Raw genomic sequence first — 15,082 nt, 5'->3', positions numbered from 1 at the left:
TTTGAAATGTCATTTTTGACTTGTGCAGTTTTCAAACACTGAACGCCTTCAGCTAAGCATGCAATAAATCTGATTCTGTGCTTATATTTGCGTCATACACAAAAAGCCTCAGCTAAAGGACATTTGTTTTATTACAGGTATAGTGGTTAAAACAAAGTGGTGATGCATCCCTCCATACAGTTTAGTCAGCAGTTTTTAAACCTTTCTGTGTAAAAACATTCTAAGCTCTGCACTCATGTTCACTAATTTATCTGAAGGAAATCAGATATTATCATAGAAAGCAGGTTGATTCTTGTGTGTTGAGTACTCGTTTGAATAAACAATGCAAAGTATGAATGAGTATTCCTTTTTTTGTGTGAGAGTTTCATATGTCAGAGGCCAAGTGCGTCATGTGCTTGAGGGGAAACAAACAGAAGACTGAATGCTTGTTCAAACATGCATATATTTAGCATATAATTAGCATGGAAGAGGATGAAAAAAAGTCAATTCAGATTTCTGTATGCTTAAAATAACTGACAAGATGTTTAAGATTGACTTTTAACTAATCACAAAACTTCCCAAAGCCAATAAAATCAAAGTTATTTTTGGAATAGACATTAACAATACTCAAATCAAATTAACTTTATTTATATATAGCACTTTACACATAACACAGTTGATCCAAAGTGCTGAACAGCGCAGATAGAAAATAAACAAAGCATGAGAAAGTAACAGATAATAGATGTTTTTTGAAGAAGTTTACGAAAAAAAAATCCATGTTCCAACATGTAGCATAGAAATCTTTGATGTTTATGACTGATTCAAGTTACACATAATACATCATTTTGTCAATATAATTCTGGGACATTTAAACCTAATGCGATACAATATATTAATCAGGACAAATAAAAACAGTGATGGAAAACTTGAACGTAAACTGGTTGAAATACAGTGTTCATAGATGACAATTCTCAACAGTATTTTATTCTACAGTCAGATCAGCAGCTTTCAAACTCTTGAGTGTTAATTGTTACTCATCCATCCATATGTTGTAAGACGTAATGCAGCGGCTTGAAATGTATACATTTCTAGAAAGACAAAATTGGACTATATAATTACATAATATGAAGGTGAAATAATAAAGAATAACTGTGATAGTTGAAGTTGAGTTTTATGAACAAACGTTGTCAGTAAAAAAACACAAAATCCAACAAATTAGGAGAATAAAATCAACTCAAAACTAATTTAGGATATGTTGTATGACTGCAGCCAGATAACAGTCATGGTAATGAAGCTGACTAATATGAAGATGATGTAGAGGCCGAACAGCAGACGGTCTATAATAAAACCCACCTGGATCCAATCCTCTGAGCCCTGGTTTCCATCCAGCTGCTGCTTCAGCTGAAGGTGGAAGTCCTGGAGATCCCTTCCCAGACTCCTCAGCTCCTGCAGGGCCTTGTCCTCTTCAAGTGGTCCTTTCTGCTCTGGAGCCTCCCTGCCCTCTGCCACAGGAGAGGGCTCTTTTATTTCTGTAGCAGAAGAGTTGAGGAAGGAGGTCAATGGACATGTCAACATGAATAATATTCCCTGTAAAACCACATCTGAGGCCTGTCATCCTACCTCCTGCAGCAGGATTTTGGATGACCCTGTCCTCTAGAGCTCTGGGTTTCGGAGAAAGCAGCACCAGGCGGCCCAGGATTTGAAGAACCAACACCCGGACAAAGCGGGGAACAGGACGGTAGTGGGCGGAGCCACACAGCAGGTTGGTGATGAGAATGGTCTCCAGTAAACTAGCCACCATCATAGTCAGGCACAGAGACAGGAACACATCTAGGACAATATTGATAAATGCTTTTTAAAATGATCCTTTACATTGCAGGCTAAACCAAAAAAACAACAACAAAGCACTGTAGCACGCTGAAAGTCTATACATTTAAGTAAGTAATAAATGTATACAATTATCGTACTTTAAATAACATGAAGAGTAGAGGCTAATTCATTAAGCACAGACGCTAAACATAGTAAGCAGGTAAGATCTGGCAGTTGCAGGGTTTACTAAAATGAACATTTAAAAAAGACAGAAACACTTCATACCCTATCGGTTCTTTTTACACAGTGAATCAGACTGCAGGCAAGACAACGTTACAAGTAGCCCAAGAGTATTCATGCAAAATCACAATTTCTAGTGACCCAAACATTAGTTAGTTAAACTGACTTATGAGTGGTATGGTGTCCCCAGTGATGGGCAGCAGGTCATTCATGCTGAACAGGAAGACTGTGTAGCCCAAGATCAGGGTCATCTTGAACAAGGACCGGTCGACGCTCTTGGGAGGCAGCACAAAGCTGAAGAGGTCGACTGTAATGAGGAAGCAGCTGGGGATCAACAAGTTCACCACGTACAGGGTGGCCCGGCGCCTCACTGAGACCTGAAACAGTCCACAGCAAATGGTAGACTTCACTTGTTAATTTTCTGCTGCTTGGGGTACACTGTAATTTAACACAGGTTAGAGTTGTGCACAACAGCTTTGGCTGGATGGTTTTATGACATAACTTTACTGTAAAGCTAATTGTTTTTCTCCTTTCTATATTGCCAAATAAAAGACAACACATGTCCAATTAAGAACATCTTGTTTGTGAAAGCTCTTTCTAGTTTACATCAGCACTGCAGACTCCATACAGTGGTTGACATTTAACACATCCTTCAACACGTTTGGGTCAAAATGTTAAGATACAAAAACAAATCTTCTTCAATAAAAAAGGTTTAAATACATTTTATTATGTTTTGATGACTGCACTAGTGACTGTTAGCTACTGTTCACATCATTAAATCTCTGTGAATAATCATATTTTTCCCTTTAATATTTAACTTTGACCCTGAAATTCTTCAAACACAAATTATAAAGCATTTAGTCACATAGTCTAAACTCTTTCCCTGACTTGTCAATCCACCATCCTCCCTGTTGTTCAAAGAAACAAAACAGTATAATGTGGCACTTTGAAAGGGTAAAGTGTGAAGTTATCTTTTCTTACATAGAAGCGAACCTCTTGGTAAGGATCTCCTAATGTAGTCGGATATATGTACGTCTTCACTGTGATTCCGACCAGTTGCCATTCACCCTTAGACGTCATCACTTGTTTAGAGAGTGCTACTATTTTCTCTATGGGCGAGTGGTTGACGTAGATAGCAGAAACTGAAAAAAAAAATCAAGTCAATCTACAGTATGTCTAGTTCCATTTAAAAGATAAAAAACCCATTTCAATTAAATATATAGAATATATAAGAGTCAGCAAGGGATAACTGGTGTATACTTACTAGTGTGTAAGTAGGAGTTGAAGCTCAAAGTGCAGTTCTGGATGTCAAATGGAAACGTGTAGATGTCCAGTCTGCAGGAGCTGACGACTCTGACAGGCATTTTATCTATCACACGGCCATCAGAAAACAGGTAGCTGTACGGGACGACTGGAGCCGAGTTCTTCTCCATACTACAGGAAGAGAAAGCACATAAAAGAAAGTGTTGGGAAAATCAGAGTAGTGTGTGAATCCCTGTAAGATTATTAACAGTAAATACAGTTAAAATAGCGTTTTGGATGAAAGATGAAAGTCTTGAAGTACTTCAACTAAGTCCAGTTGTCACCGGGATCTAGATGTAAAATTACCATGACCTGGATATCTGAGAACCTTCACAGACGGGGAGTTGAATATAATTCTGTAAACCTGTCAGTGAATACGTGTCTTTAATGTTGGGATCAATGAAAATAATTTATTCAACTGACAGCTAAAGATGCCTTAACATAGCATATAGTACTTACAACTCATTGATAACCACATCTGGTACCCAGAGCAGATTCCTTGGGATTGTAATCCACGACGAACCGCACTGTTCTGGGTCCCAGCTGACAAACTCATTTCTCCACACCTGCATCATGAATCAGACAGATACAACACATAGCAGAACAAAGAAACTGCAATCATATTTTTCCTTGTACTCTGTGTGGTTATTTGTAAAGAAAGTTCTTACCAAAGTTTGCCAGATATACGTCGTCAGGAGTTGCGCCTTTTCATCCTGAAAGAGAACAGACATTGGTTTTATGCTTTCTTTTCTAATGGCCGTTCTCTCACCTGTTACACTCAGTGAAATGTTCTAGTTGAGTGACAAAAAGGAGTTTACATTCTTTACAAGTGGAAGAAGTCCAACATGAACTCAGTGAATGGTTTTTAGGTTGACCTAGTGCCCCTTACCACTCCTAAAATTCCAGCCAGGATAAAGTCAATGGTGACGTTGGTTGGGGTCGACATGTCCGTCACAGGTCTAATGGTACCCAGGTCGAACACCGGTTTCAGAGCCTCCAGCAGGGACAGCGGGTCAGGTCGGGTACAGTTCAGCATGGCGGGGCTGCACGGGGCTGCAAAGGGAAGAAAAAAGGTGTCATTATCATAGCTGGAGTAGACCTCATATAAGTAAACAATTGGTCCTAAACACTGTTCTCTGCAGGTTGACTCTGTTTAAAAAAGAGGTGTCTTTTTTATTTAAAAAACCTTTAGATGTTATTTAGAGGGCTTAAGTCTACATCTTCCAAATAATTTTTAATAAATATCTCAAATATTGCCTTTATTTGATGGTACACACCGGTCTAAGTTTGCCTAATCATTTAAATATCTCAGTAAATTCTAAATCCTCTGACTTCAGGGATACTGGACATGGCTGCACACTCAACTTATAGAAAAAAAGCAAAAAAGTATAATCAGCTGCTGGTCACTTGGTAAACATATATAACATGTTTTCATAGGAGCTTTACTTACCATACAAGAGTAGAGAGATGAAGACGAAAAGAACCTTAGAAGGCTTGACTTTCAGCGGGCAGCACTAAAAACATCAACATTGGGTCAAAAGCGGTTGTTAGTCTGATGGTGTGCTAGTGGTCAGAGTCAGTGCTCAGTTACTCTTTTCAAAGTTTTGAAATTTGAGTCATTAGAGTACCTAAATACTAAAGGATAGTTCAATTTTGAAGAAGCATTAGCTAATGACATCAGGCCAAAAATATAAATAAAAAAACTTAGCATTAAGTATTTTTAAATACATTTTTAGCCGGGTTAGATGATAACTCATCCGTTAAATATATTTGAATATTTGTTATATGCTTATTTCAGAAAAGTTTGAGTTGGCGCACTTTGTGAAATTCTGATTACCTTAAGTTCAAATACATTTTTTTAGGAAAATGACATATGTCTAATTTTTATGTGAACGGGTTACATTTTGATCTCTGTCGGGGTTCTTCAGGCAGGTTAATATATCCGTATGGGAGGGGTGTTCAGCGGCTGTTGTTAGATGTAACAAATGTTTCATGTTGTTTGTTTTGAATTTACCTCGGGATCAATAAATGATCTGTCCATCTATCTTTTGTGCTGGGGGAGAATTTTATTGTCATACCAGTTATAATCTTTGTGCAGATTAACTTTGAGTCGTGGTATACTGTCATATTAAAATATAATGTGAAATAAACGTCAATAAAAGCCGAATGAAATTTTTCAAGTGATTTTATTTTGTTTACAATGGTTATCTCAATTTTAAAAGGTACAATATTACACAAAAGCTTTAAGCTACATCTAGTTAATGAAGAAGAGCTAATTTAATGTTGGAATATAACCATTCGCTATCACTAACAATGATATTGTAACTTTCTATATGTATAAATGCTCGGGCTCCAAAACAAATCATCAACATACATTACAAATGAGATTATATATTAAAAGTTCAACAAATTTTAGCCACTAGCTACATTAAAAGAGCCCTTTAGACAACAGTTATCTACGAACTGTAAGAGTTCACCCAGATAATGATGATGGTAATGAAGCTGACTGATATGAAGAGGATGTAGAGGCCAAACAGCAGGCGGTCAATGATGAAACCCACCTGGATCCACTCTTCAGAGCTCTCGCTTTGACCCATCTGCTTCTCCACCTGGAGACGGATGGCCTGGAGGTCCTTACCCAGACTCCTCAGCTCCTGAACGGCCCTGCCCTCGGCACCAGACCCCAATACATCTGAAGGCCCTTCATTCGCTGTCCGCTTTGCCACCACAGGCATTTCTAGTTTCAAAAAAGTTTAAGTATAAGAGAAATCAATCCGGAAAATGCCGTTTTTCAAATGTACTCATACATGTGGTGAACTTGAATAAGCAGTCATGTTGATTAATCTGATCTTCACTGTATGCCTATATTCACTTTTTTTTTTCTAAATTTCACACTTGCCCAATATCACACTCAAGGTTGTGCTGTTGTACTGGATATGAGCAGGACTATGATTGGCCGTGCAGCCTAATTCTAAAGATAATAACAGCTGTGCTGTTTTTCATAACAAAAGCACAACCTGAAATGTTAATACTACTTTAACTTGAAGCAAATTGTAGTTAAACATAAAGAGACACTTATCTTTTGAGCATTAACATTGCTCCACTTACGCAACTCATTTCACAATTTATAGACACACTACTTTGTATCAAATACATTTATCTGTTTGTTTCTCTTTAACATGAAATAAGAGTCTACAAGAAACTGCCTATGATCTGTGTACCGAAGCGCTTTGTTTCTTTTGTCTTCTGAGGCAGGCAAACAACGCAGCCCAGGAACTGTAGGACAATCACACGGATCCAGTGCGGAAGGGGAGAGAAATCAGCAGAGCCATTCAGCAGGTTAGTGATGAGGATGGTCTCCAGTAAACTGGTCACCATCAGAGCAAGGCAGAGAGAGAAGAACACATCTGGCAGAGAGAGAGAGAGAGAGAGAGAGAGAGAGAGAGGGAGAGAGAGAGAGAGAGAGTGAGGGGAGAGATTGTGGCTGTCATTAAGGTTTGCACTGTAGAGACTGTGATCTTGCCTAAAGTCAATGTGAACAAAATCTTTAAAAAAAATGTTTTTCATGAAAAGTTCTTTCATTAGGATACAGAAAAGTTAACTTCAAAAACGGATTGTTAGAGAAAATACACCCTTTAAAACTGACTTATGAGAGGTATGCTGTTTCCAGTGACGGGCAGCAGGTCGTTCATGATGAGCAGGAAGACGGTGTAGCCCAGGATCAGAGTCATCTTAAAGGAGGATCGGTCCACAGCCTGAGGAGGCAGCAAGAAGCTGAAGAGGTCGACTGTGATAAGGAAGCAGCTGGGGATCAACAAGTTCACAACGTACAGGGTGGCCCGGCGCCTCACTCGGACCTGCAAAGAGAGAGAAAGACAAAAAACGTTGTCAGGTACCTCCATGTTCATTTGGAATTTATAATATAGAGATAGCTATCATTACTTTGGTAATGTAAGACAGCCTTTATGATTAAGATGAACTCAAAGTATATAAAAACTACTGGACAGCATGAAGAAAGCAGAAGATTTAAGAAAATAGCCTTGTGATCTTTCAAAGTTTTCATCTAATGCCACACAGTTATAGCTTAAATGTTAAAAAATCATTCTCTCGGTTTTTATTTTTCATTTATTTTGTTTTCTTCCATGTTGTATGTATTCTTGTTTGTTTAAAAAATATATATAAAATTGTGCCAGGATGAACAAAATATGTGATGCAATTGTACAACTTAATGTAGAAAAACAGCCTGCAACAAGGTATTTGAAAAAATAAAAGTTTAAAAATGTTGTTGTAAACTTCAGAACAAAATAAGACAGATGTGAGTGTGAGGTCTGTTGTTTAAACTCGCTCCACACATTTACCACAGATGAACAACTCAGGAACTGAAATGGGTTTGAAAGTTACCAATATGTTGGACTTACAAGGCAAAAGTTTTAGACACAATAAGAACAAGGTTTGCTTGTTTTTAACTGAGATAAATACTTTTATATTTCATCCTGAGATGTCATTTAGAATGATCAGAATCCACCTACATTGAATATAAGCGCATCAATGTAGTCACTCTTATCTTGTCCTGATTCGTTTTTGTAGGAGGTGATTTCCAGCAGCTCCCACTCCCCCGTAGTGGTAATCACGTTCTTGGAGTTCAATGTAATGTTTTCTGCAGGCCTGCCAAGCAAAATCTGGATGTCCATGGCTGCAGAGCACAGAGAAATATATTATCATGGAAGGTCAAGGCCAAAAAGATTACATGCCCATATTACACAGCAGAGTTTAATTACATTAAATAGACCTTTAAAAAAAAGGTTTTAGATCGATTAACTTCCTTCAAATATGACTCATGTCGATCATCTTCTGTATTTTTTCATTTATTTTCCTTATGCTTTATGGATTAAAGGACATGTAAAATGAGATGGTAAATGAGACATTTGGTGCAGCGTCTTACCGAAGTGTATGTAGGAGTTAAAAGTCATGGTGCAGTTCTGTACGTCGAATGGGAAGGTGTAGATATCAAGGTTACACGAGCTCACAACTCTGACTGGTAGAGCATCGTGGACTTTGCCGTCGTGGTACAGATACACGTACGGGACAATGGGGGCTGTGTTTTCATCCATGCTGCACGAGTCAGATAAGCAGTGGAGGTTTGAGTTAATATGTGAAAAATGAGACCATGCAACTGTCATGCAATGATTGTTAGTTTTTTGGGGCTCCATATTTTTACACAGCCAAGACTGGGCACCTCATCTTCCAGTTAAAGTGCTCTTTTAACTGCCTGGTCAATTAATGTCAACATTGAGAGCAGTGAGGAATTTAGATATGTCAACTCCTGAGAATATCACTTCTATATAAAGAAAGTCAATGAAAACAGTAGATTGATGCTTCTAACAATTGTTGCTAAGCCAAAAGTCCTTAAATGTTTAGTTTTATTTTCTATAGAGCTCTTTTGTTTTACAAAAAGTATCGAGACAGAATACAGACACCAACAAATAAATGAGCCACCCTGTTATGCTTGGGGACATTAACATTTATCATCTGACATTTAAAATTGGTCAATTCTACCGTACATAGCTGTTCTTCAGAATCTCTTCTTTCTATTTAAAGGACAGTGTTGTACATCGAAGTCATTGAAACTCACAATTCATTGATGACAATATCTGGCACCCAAAACATGGATCTTGGAAGGGAAATCATTTTGGAGCTGCACTGGACTGGATCCCAGTTGACAAACTCATTCTGCCACCACTAAAAAACAAACACAAAACTGGTGTCAAAACTGACTTGTATGGCTTCAGCTTAAGTTTATGTAGCAATCACAATCAGATTCAAAGTGAGCTTCACAGTATCTGCGCAAATTCAAGGAATTCAACGCCTGTTCATGCAAAGAGCCGGACAACAAGCGTTTTAAAGGTTGTGTTATCATTAAACTACAGTTTACAGGCCTATTGACATATACTGTATAAACATTAAGAGTCTAAAGGGGTTAGACAATAATGCAATTGTAAGGATGGCAAAATGATGCTGAAATAGATGTTGAATAAGGTTATTTGGAAACAAGTTGATTTACTTACATAATGCAGCCAGATGTATGTTTCTAAGAGTTGAGCCTTTTCATCCTAGAAGACAAGAAGAACGACTTTACTATCAATGTTTTTTTTTTTGGACAAAACAAATCTTGTAGTCTCAGTGGAGAAAATGAAAGAGAGGTTTAATTCAGTCACAGGTGGTTGAAGACAGTATGCAATTGCACATTACTTTTGTGCTGACTTGTTCATCAATATTAAACTTAAACTGGTGCAAACAATATTTTTCCTTGTGTTTTTAGAGTACTGTACATTTGTAAGTTGTATTAAAAAAAAACATTCTCAGGAAAATTAATTTTACTATTACATAGTTAATAGACAATTAACAGTGTACAGCATAATACTAATTATTTCAATCTACTGAGAGCTGAACTTACCACACCCAGTATTCCATACATGGTGAAGTAGGTCATGATGTTGGTAGGGGTCGTCAGGTTCATCACAGGGCGTATGGCCTTCAGGTTAAACAATGGTTTCAGAGCCTTCAGCAGGGCTTGTTGGTTTGACTCAGAGCAGTTAACATCGATGGCACCGCTTAAAGCTGATTAGAGAACAACAAAATGAACTTACACAGAGTAACCCAAACTGATTGCCTCAGATAGGCTTAATACTCCTACCTGGTATAAGAATGAAAATCACAACCATTGTGGGCCTGACTTGGGGAGGGAGCCACTTAAATGAAAAAAAAGCAGAAGAAGACATCAGTTACAAAAAAAGGATTCATAAAAAAATATGGTCATAAGATACTGAAAAAGATACTTTACCTTCACTGCAGCGTCCCTGGATGTCATAATGTTTGGAGTTAGCGTTTCACCTGTTTTTAGAGGAAAGCGGTATGTTCAGTGTTGACTCTCTGTAGAGGACACTGAATAACAATCTCACAGCTGCATGACAACATTAGACAGCAAAGGCATCCAAACCACTTACCTGTCAAGCTATTTCTTGCAAGACTAAATTCACCCTCCGTGGCCAAGTTATACATAGTGCCACTGCAAACCAAGCGTGACGTGGACAAATCCCCGGCAAATGATGTGGGAAACAGAAAACTTTTCAACGCAGCTCCTTTCCCTGTGAGTGGTTTCATACAAAACAAAGAAAAAACCACAGTTCATGTGTTGCACCACAGTGTGTGACTTGCAGATGGCAAAGACTCACCACATCTGCAACAAGTGTCACACACGCTGATTGAATGCAAATAAAATCAAAAAAGGTGCTGGGTTGATTGTGTAAACATATTTTTGGTTTTTATTACCTGGATCATACTTCTGGGTTGTTTGGAGTACTGTAAAAACCCTATTGGTCGATTCTAGGGGTTCATTCGTTCAAAACAGCTAGCGGGGTCAGATTGGCCCAACACACTGGTTCATTCATTTTCCTGCTTTTCTGATATTTTACAGCGATTCACTTTGTTTCACTAACTTCAAAGAATCATCAAAACCATCAACTGGTTGTTTAGTCCTGATTCTAACTACAGTAAGCTACTTAAGGAAGGCTTTCCTTCAGTTAGCACCTCATACTAAATATGATAAATATCACTTTTTGGACAGGCTATGACCACATAGCCTGTTATTATCTTAGTAACCACAGTTTGTTGGAGGATTTTCAATCAGGATTTAGTGGTGGATGTTAGTAGATGTTTCTCTGTACTTGTCCCGTTAGAGCTCAATGCAGCATTTAACACACTTCCTCATCACATCAAAAAGATTAGAACAATTAATTATCATATTATGTGGTTGCTTTAAACCGTATTTATCAGATTTATCTGTGTATATTTTTAAGATACAGTCAGTCATCTATGCAAACAAAAGTTAGTCATGGAGTTCCACAAGATTCTGTGCTTGGAGTGATTCTTTTCACCTTACTTTCCTGAGATAATATTGGCTGTTCACCCTGAACCTGGTTCTGCTCGAAGTGTGTGCAAAACTTAACATTTTACTTGTTCCCATAATGTAATTAATTGCCACAAGATAACAATATTGTGCATGCAAGATAATAATGTCTTATGTTATTTCAGTATACTGTATAACTGAATGCCCAACACATATTTTCAGACCTCTATTAGTAGTTTTCTTCATACAGAACAAGCCAGATTTATTAAAACCTTTCATTTAGGGCCATATGTACACATTAAATAAAAACTAATTAAAAAATAAACACAAACACAACATGTGTATTGCTTGTAAATGCTTTATTTTTCATTTTGTTTTGTAAGAAGGTTTTTCATTATGCATTTAAGCAAAACAGAACATTTTGAACCAAACTAAACCCTAGCAATAATGAAAATGTAATTTCATAAACACTTGATGATGATATGATAGATGAAGCAAAACAGTGTAACAGACGTACAGTAGGAAAAGTTTTGTGCAATGTATGTTTTGTTAAAGTGAACAAAGGCATGAAACAGCTTATAAACTCTTGGAACAATAAAGAAAACCTCAAGAACAGAAAGTAGACAGAGTGATCGTACATTTAGAAACGTCAAAGTTGAAAGTCACACAAGCTCAGCTCCTTGGACAGATGCCTTGCATACAGGCCTCACAGTGAGCAGGCTCATGGGGACTCTGGGCATCAAAGCTTCTGAAATGCCTACTTTTTCTGCCCACAAATTCATTATAGCATTTTTTTCTGATCTGCTCCACCAGATTATCCATGAGGACAGCAATGTTCCCAGAGCTGATGCTGGGCTCCTCCATTTGACCATCGTCACACGTCTTACATTTCTGATGGAGGGGCTTGGCCTTGACAGTGCCTTGCCTGTATGACAGGCGCATGTGGAAGACCACCATTGCTTTGTTGGAAGCCCAGACTCTCCCACACTTGCTGCATCTGAACCTTCAAAATGACAGAGGACCAAAGTTAAAGAGACAACCAAGGCTTGTTGAACAATTGAAATGTAAACTTTTGTCAAGGCAAAGTTTTAGGTCTGGTGAAGGTTATTGGGTTAAAATAAAAGCTGGTCGATTTGACTTGACTACTATAGTGTAGACGGAGAAGAGTGCAATTGTGCATTTCTAGATGGAATGAGAAAATGTTTATATGCTGTTTGATTATTTTTCTTACACGATTCTAAACTCAAAAATATCCTAACATCGATAAATAGCATTTTTACCAACAAAACTGAAATATTTTATTATATTTTAGCAGCACTTATTACATATCAAGTCTGCAGGAGCTCCAGCAGAGGGCGTTCATGTTACACACAAGACAGACAGACAGACAGACAGACAGATAGATATATTGATATAGGCATTGAACTGGGAATTTGTAGTGTTACAGCAGCAGGTAATTAAAGCACATAAAGCAACATAAGAATAATACAAAGTAAATAAACTCTAACAAATATTTTAAACGTAACAAAATACTAAGAATACTGTTCGTTGACTTTAGCTCAGCGTTCAACACCATTGTCCCCTCCACACTGATCACCAAACTGCATGACCTGGACATCGACCCCTCCCTCTGCAATTGGATATGGGACTTCCTGACAAACAGACCGCAGTCTGTTAAGATCAACGACCACACCTCCTCTACCCTCACCCTGAACACTGGCGTTCCGCAGGGCTGTGTGCTGAGCCCTCTCCTGTACTCCCTCTTCACACACGACTGCAAAGCCATACATGGCTCAAACACCATTGTTAAGGTTGCGGACGACACAACGGTGGTTGGTCTCATCAGCCACAACGATGAGTCAGCATACAGAGACGAGGTCCAGCGCCTAGCTGTGTGGTGCGCTGACAACCACCTGTCCCTCAACACCATGAAGACCAAAGAGACCATCGTGGACTTCAGAAAGTCTAAAGGTGGCACACACACACCCCTCCATATCGACGGAGCGGAGGTTGAACGTGTCACCAGCTTTAAGTTTCTGGGAGTCCACATCTCCGAGGACCTCACCTGGTCCCTCAACACCTCTTCCACGATCAAGAAGGCTCACCAGCGCCTCTTCTTCCTGAGGAGACTAAAAAAGGCCCACCTGTCCCCACAGATCCTGGCAAACTTTTACCGCAGCACCATCGAGAGCATACTTACTAACTGATTCACTGTATGGTATGGCAACTGCTCCGCCTCTGACCGGAAGGCACTGCAAAAGGTGGTGAAAACTGCCCAACGCATCATCGGTTCTCCACTCCCCTCCATCGAGTCTGTCCATAAAAAGCGGTGCCTACGCAAGGCGCGCTGCATTGCTAAGGACAATTCCCATCCCAACCATAGACTGTTTACCTACCTCCCCTAAAGCGCTACAGGTCTCTTGGCACCAGGACCAGTAGGTTCAGAAGAAGTTTTTTCCCTCAGGCTGTCAACCTACTGAACTCCATACCCAAGTGTACTTTGCCCCACCCCCCTCCTCCTCCTCAACCAACCCTCGTGGACACTGCAATACTCCTAATTTCTTGACTGTACATTTGTACTTGACTTTACATTGAACACTGCACTTCCTATACTACTTGACTGTATATATACTATCCTATTCCACTTGATATTTATTATCATATTGTTTATAATGTCCATACTGTAAATATTGTTCATACTGTAACTATCTTATATCCATCAATCCTGCTCTATAATATACCAGCCTTATCTGTATCCTCTGCACCAGCTTACCGTATTACCTTACTACCATATTGCACTTTATGCCTATTCATGTTTGTACTGCTTCTTGTTGCTCTTTTGCACTGTTTTTGATTAGAACGCCAAAAACATTTCGTTGTCTCTGTACTTGTACTCTGCACAATGACAATAAAGTTGAATCTAATCTAATCTAATCTAATAAAGAAATATATACATCCAGGATTCATCTTAACATTACTTCTAAGTCTCAAACATGTGGTTTAATTAAAAAGAACAAATTAGACAAGAGTGCATAACTGAATGTAAACATGGGCTACTTGTAAAGATACTAAACAAACAACATGCCAGTCCAAGTGTAAGCTAATAAGAATACATGAAGTATTCACAGCTAATTATTGGCAAATAGTAGCAAATAATGGCTTATGATGTTAAATGGTGACAAGTAGAATCATCAGCACTGCTACATTCGCACAAGATAATTGTTTTGTGCAAACTGTATCGCCTAATTTATATTAAATTAAATGTGCATCCCTCTGTCCTGCACACTGACCTTGCACAGGTACTCCTGACGGTCATCTTCCAGCCCTTGTTTGGGTATTTTGGGGCAAGACTCTCATCAAACTCCAGACTCCAGGAGTCTTCTTCTTTAAGAATCCTTGCTTTATTTTGAAAGATCCGGGTCCAGTCTGAATGTGCCATCCTGTCAGTGCAGTAAATACACTCGGACAGCTGATCTTACAACCCCGTACAACCTGAAACTATGACTCACTGAGGCTGAGAGACTGGCACTTTGTACCTTCTTATTGGTCTAATAGAGAGTTTGGGGGAAATGAAACCTAACGGAGTATGTTATGGTTTCATTAAGTTTCGTTTTCCAGTGTTGTTGTGAATGGAATGTGAAAGCTTCAATTCAAACAACTTTATGAATCCCTCTTGGGGCAATTGGTTTGCAGCAGAAAAGCAAAACACAACATGAGTAAAAACAAATAACACAAAAGAGATAAAAATATAATAGAGTACCTAAAAGAGATACCAATGACAAACAGACTGATTAGTAAACAACCCGACTGAAAAACCCCACCAAGACAATAAAAGGATCAGTCAAA

General features: G+C 38.6%; 3 protein-coding genes across 3 annotated transcripts; all 3 read right to left on the bottom strand.

Moving 5' to 3' along the window:
* Positions 1-606: 606 nt before the first annotated feature.
* On the bottom strand, positions 607-4,582 carry LOC110006094 (5-hydroxytryptamine receptor 3A-like). Its single transcript, XM_065956338.1, has 8 exons — positions 4,220-4,582; positions 3,999-4,043; positions 3,790-3,896; positions 3,293-3,462; positions 3,010-3,170; positions 2,195-2,405; positions 1,600-1,809; positions 607-1,508 (listed from the first exon to the last, which is right to left on the bottom strand). Exons 1-8 carry the CDS (start codon positions 4,364-4,366, stop codon positions 1,225-1,227), a joined length of 1,335 nt encoding a protein of 444 aa, XP_065812410.1. The 5' UTR covers positions 4,367-4,582; the 3' UTR covers positions 607-1,224.
* A 915-nt stretch (positions 4,583-5,497) lies between these two features.
* Positions 5,498-11,055, bottom strand: LOC109977371 (5-hydroxytryptamine receptor 3A-like). The gene is made up of 11 exons (XM_065955802.1): positions 10,335-11,055; positions 10,172-10,221; positions 10,025-10,079; positions 9,785-9,948; positions 9,396-9,440; positions 8,963-9,069; positions 8,273-8,442; positions 7,860-8,023; positions 6,977-7,187; positions 6,552-6,737; positions 5,498-6,067 (listed from the first exon to the last, which is right to left on the bottom strand). Exons 1-11 carry the CDS (start codon positions 10,489-10,491, stop codon positions 5,787-5,789), a joined length of 1,590 nt encoding a protein of 529 aa, XP_065811874.1. The 5' UTR covers positions 10,492-11,055; the 3' UTR covers positions 5,498-5,786.
* Positions 11,056-11,576: 521 nt separating this feature from the next.
* Positions 11,577-14,724, bottom strand: LOC109987960 (receptor-transporting protein 3-like). The gene is made up of 2 exons (XM_020639250.3): positions 14,527-14,724; positions 11,577-12,239 (listed from the first exon to the last, which is right to left on the bottom strand). Exons 1-2 carry the CDS (start codon positions 14,673-14,675, stop codon positions 11,909-11,911), a joined length of 480 nt encoding a protein of 159 aa, XP_020494906.2. The 5' UTR covers positions 14,676-14,724; the 3' UTR covers positions 11,577-11,908.
* Between the last annotated feature and the right edge of the window lie 358 nt (positions 14,725-15,082).

This window comes from Labrus bergylta, chromosome 6 (genome assembly GCF_963930695.1).
Source record: "Labrus bergylta chromosome 6, fLabBer1.1, whole genome shotgun sequence".
Lineage (NCBI taxonomy): Eukaryota > Metazoa > Chordata > Actinopteri > Labriformes > Labridae > Labrus > Labrus bergylta.
The sequence above is the reverse complement of the archived record's forward strand: the minus strand, read 5'-3'. Positions and strand labels throughout refer to the sequence as shown.

What these genes read in the sequence shown, in the direction of transcription:
- LOC110006094 (XM_065956338.1), bottom strand. Translation starts at nt 4,366, where the DNA reads ATGCTGAACTGTACCCGACCTGACCCGCTGTCCCTGCTGGAGGCTCTG. An exon ending in TGGCTGGAATTTTAGGAGTG is followed by an intron (nt 4,044 to 4,219) that starts GTAAGGGGCACT and finishes GTTCTCTTTCAG; the next exon opens with GATGAAAAGGCGCAACTCCT. An exon ending in ACCAAGAGGTTCGCTTCTAT is followed by an intron (nt 2,406 to 3,009) that starts GTAAGAAAAGAT and finishes GGACTGTTTCAG; the next exon opens with GTCTCAGTGAGGCGCCGGGC.
- LOC109977371 (XM_065955802.1), bottom strand. Translation starts at nt 10,491, where the DNA reads ATGAAACCACTCACAGGGAAAGGAGCTGCGTTGAAAAGTTTTCTGTTT. An exon ending in CCAGGGACGCTGCAGTGAAG is followed by an intron (nt 10,080 to 10,171) that starts GTAAAGTATCTT and finishes TTTTCATTTAAG; the next exon opens with TGGCTCCCTCCCCAAGTCAG. An exon ending in AAACAGCATACCTCTCATAA is followed by an intron (nt 6,738 to 6,976) that starts GTCAGTTTTAAA and finishes TCTCTCTGCCAG; the next exon opens with ATGTGTTCTTCTCTCTCTGC.
- LOC109987960 (XM_020639250.3), bottom strand. Translation starts at nt 14,675, where the DNA reads ATGGCACATTCAGACTGGACCCGGATCTTTCAAAATAAAGCAAGGATT. An exon ending in GTCAGGAGTACCTGTGCAAG is followed by an intron (nt 12,240 to 14,526) that starts GTCAGTGTGCAG and finishes GTCATTTTGAAG; the next exon opens with GTTCAGATGCAGCAAGTGTG.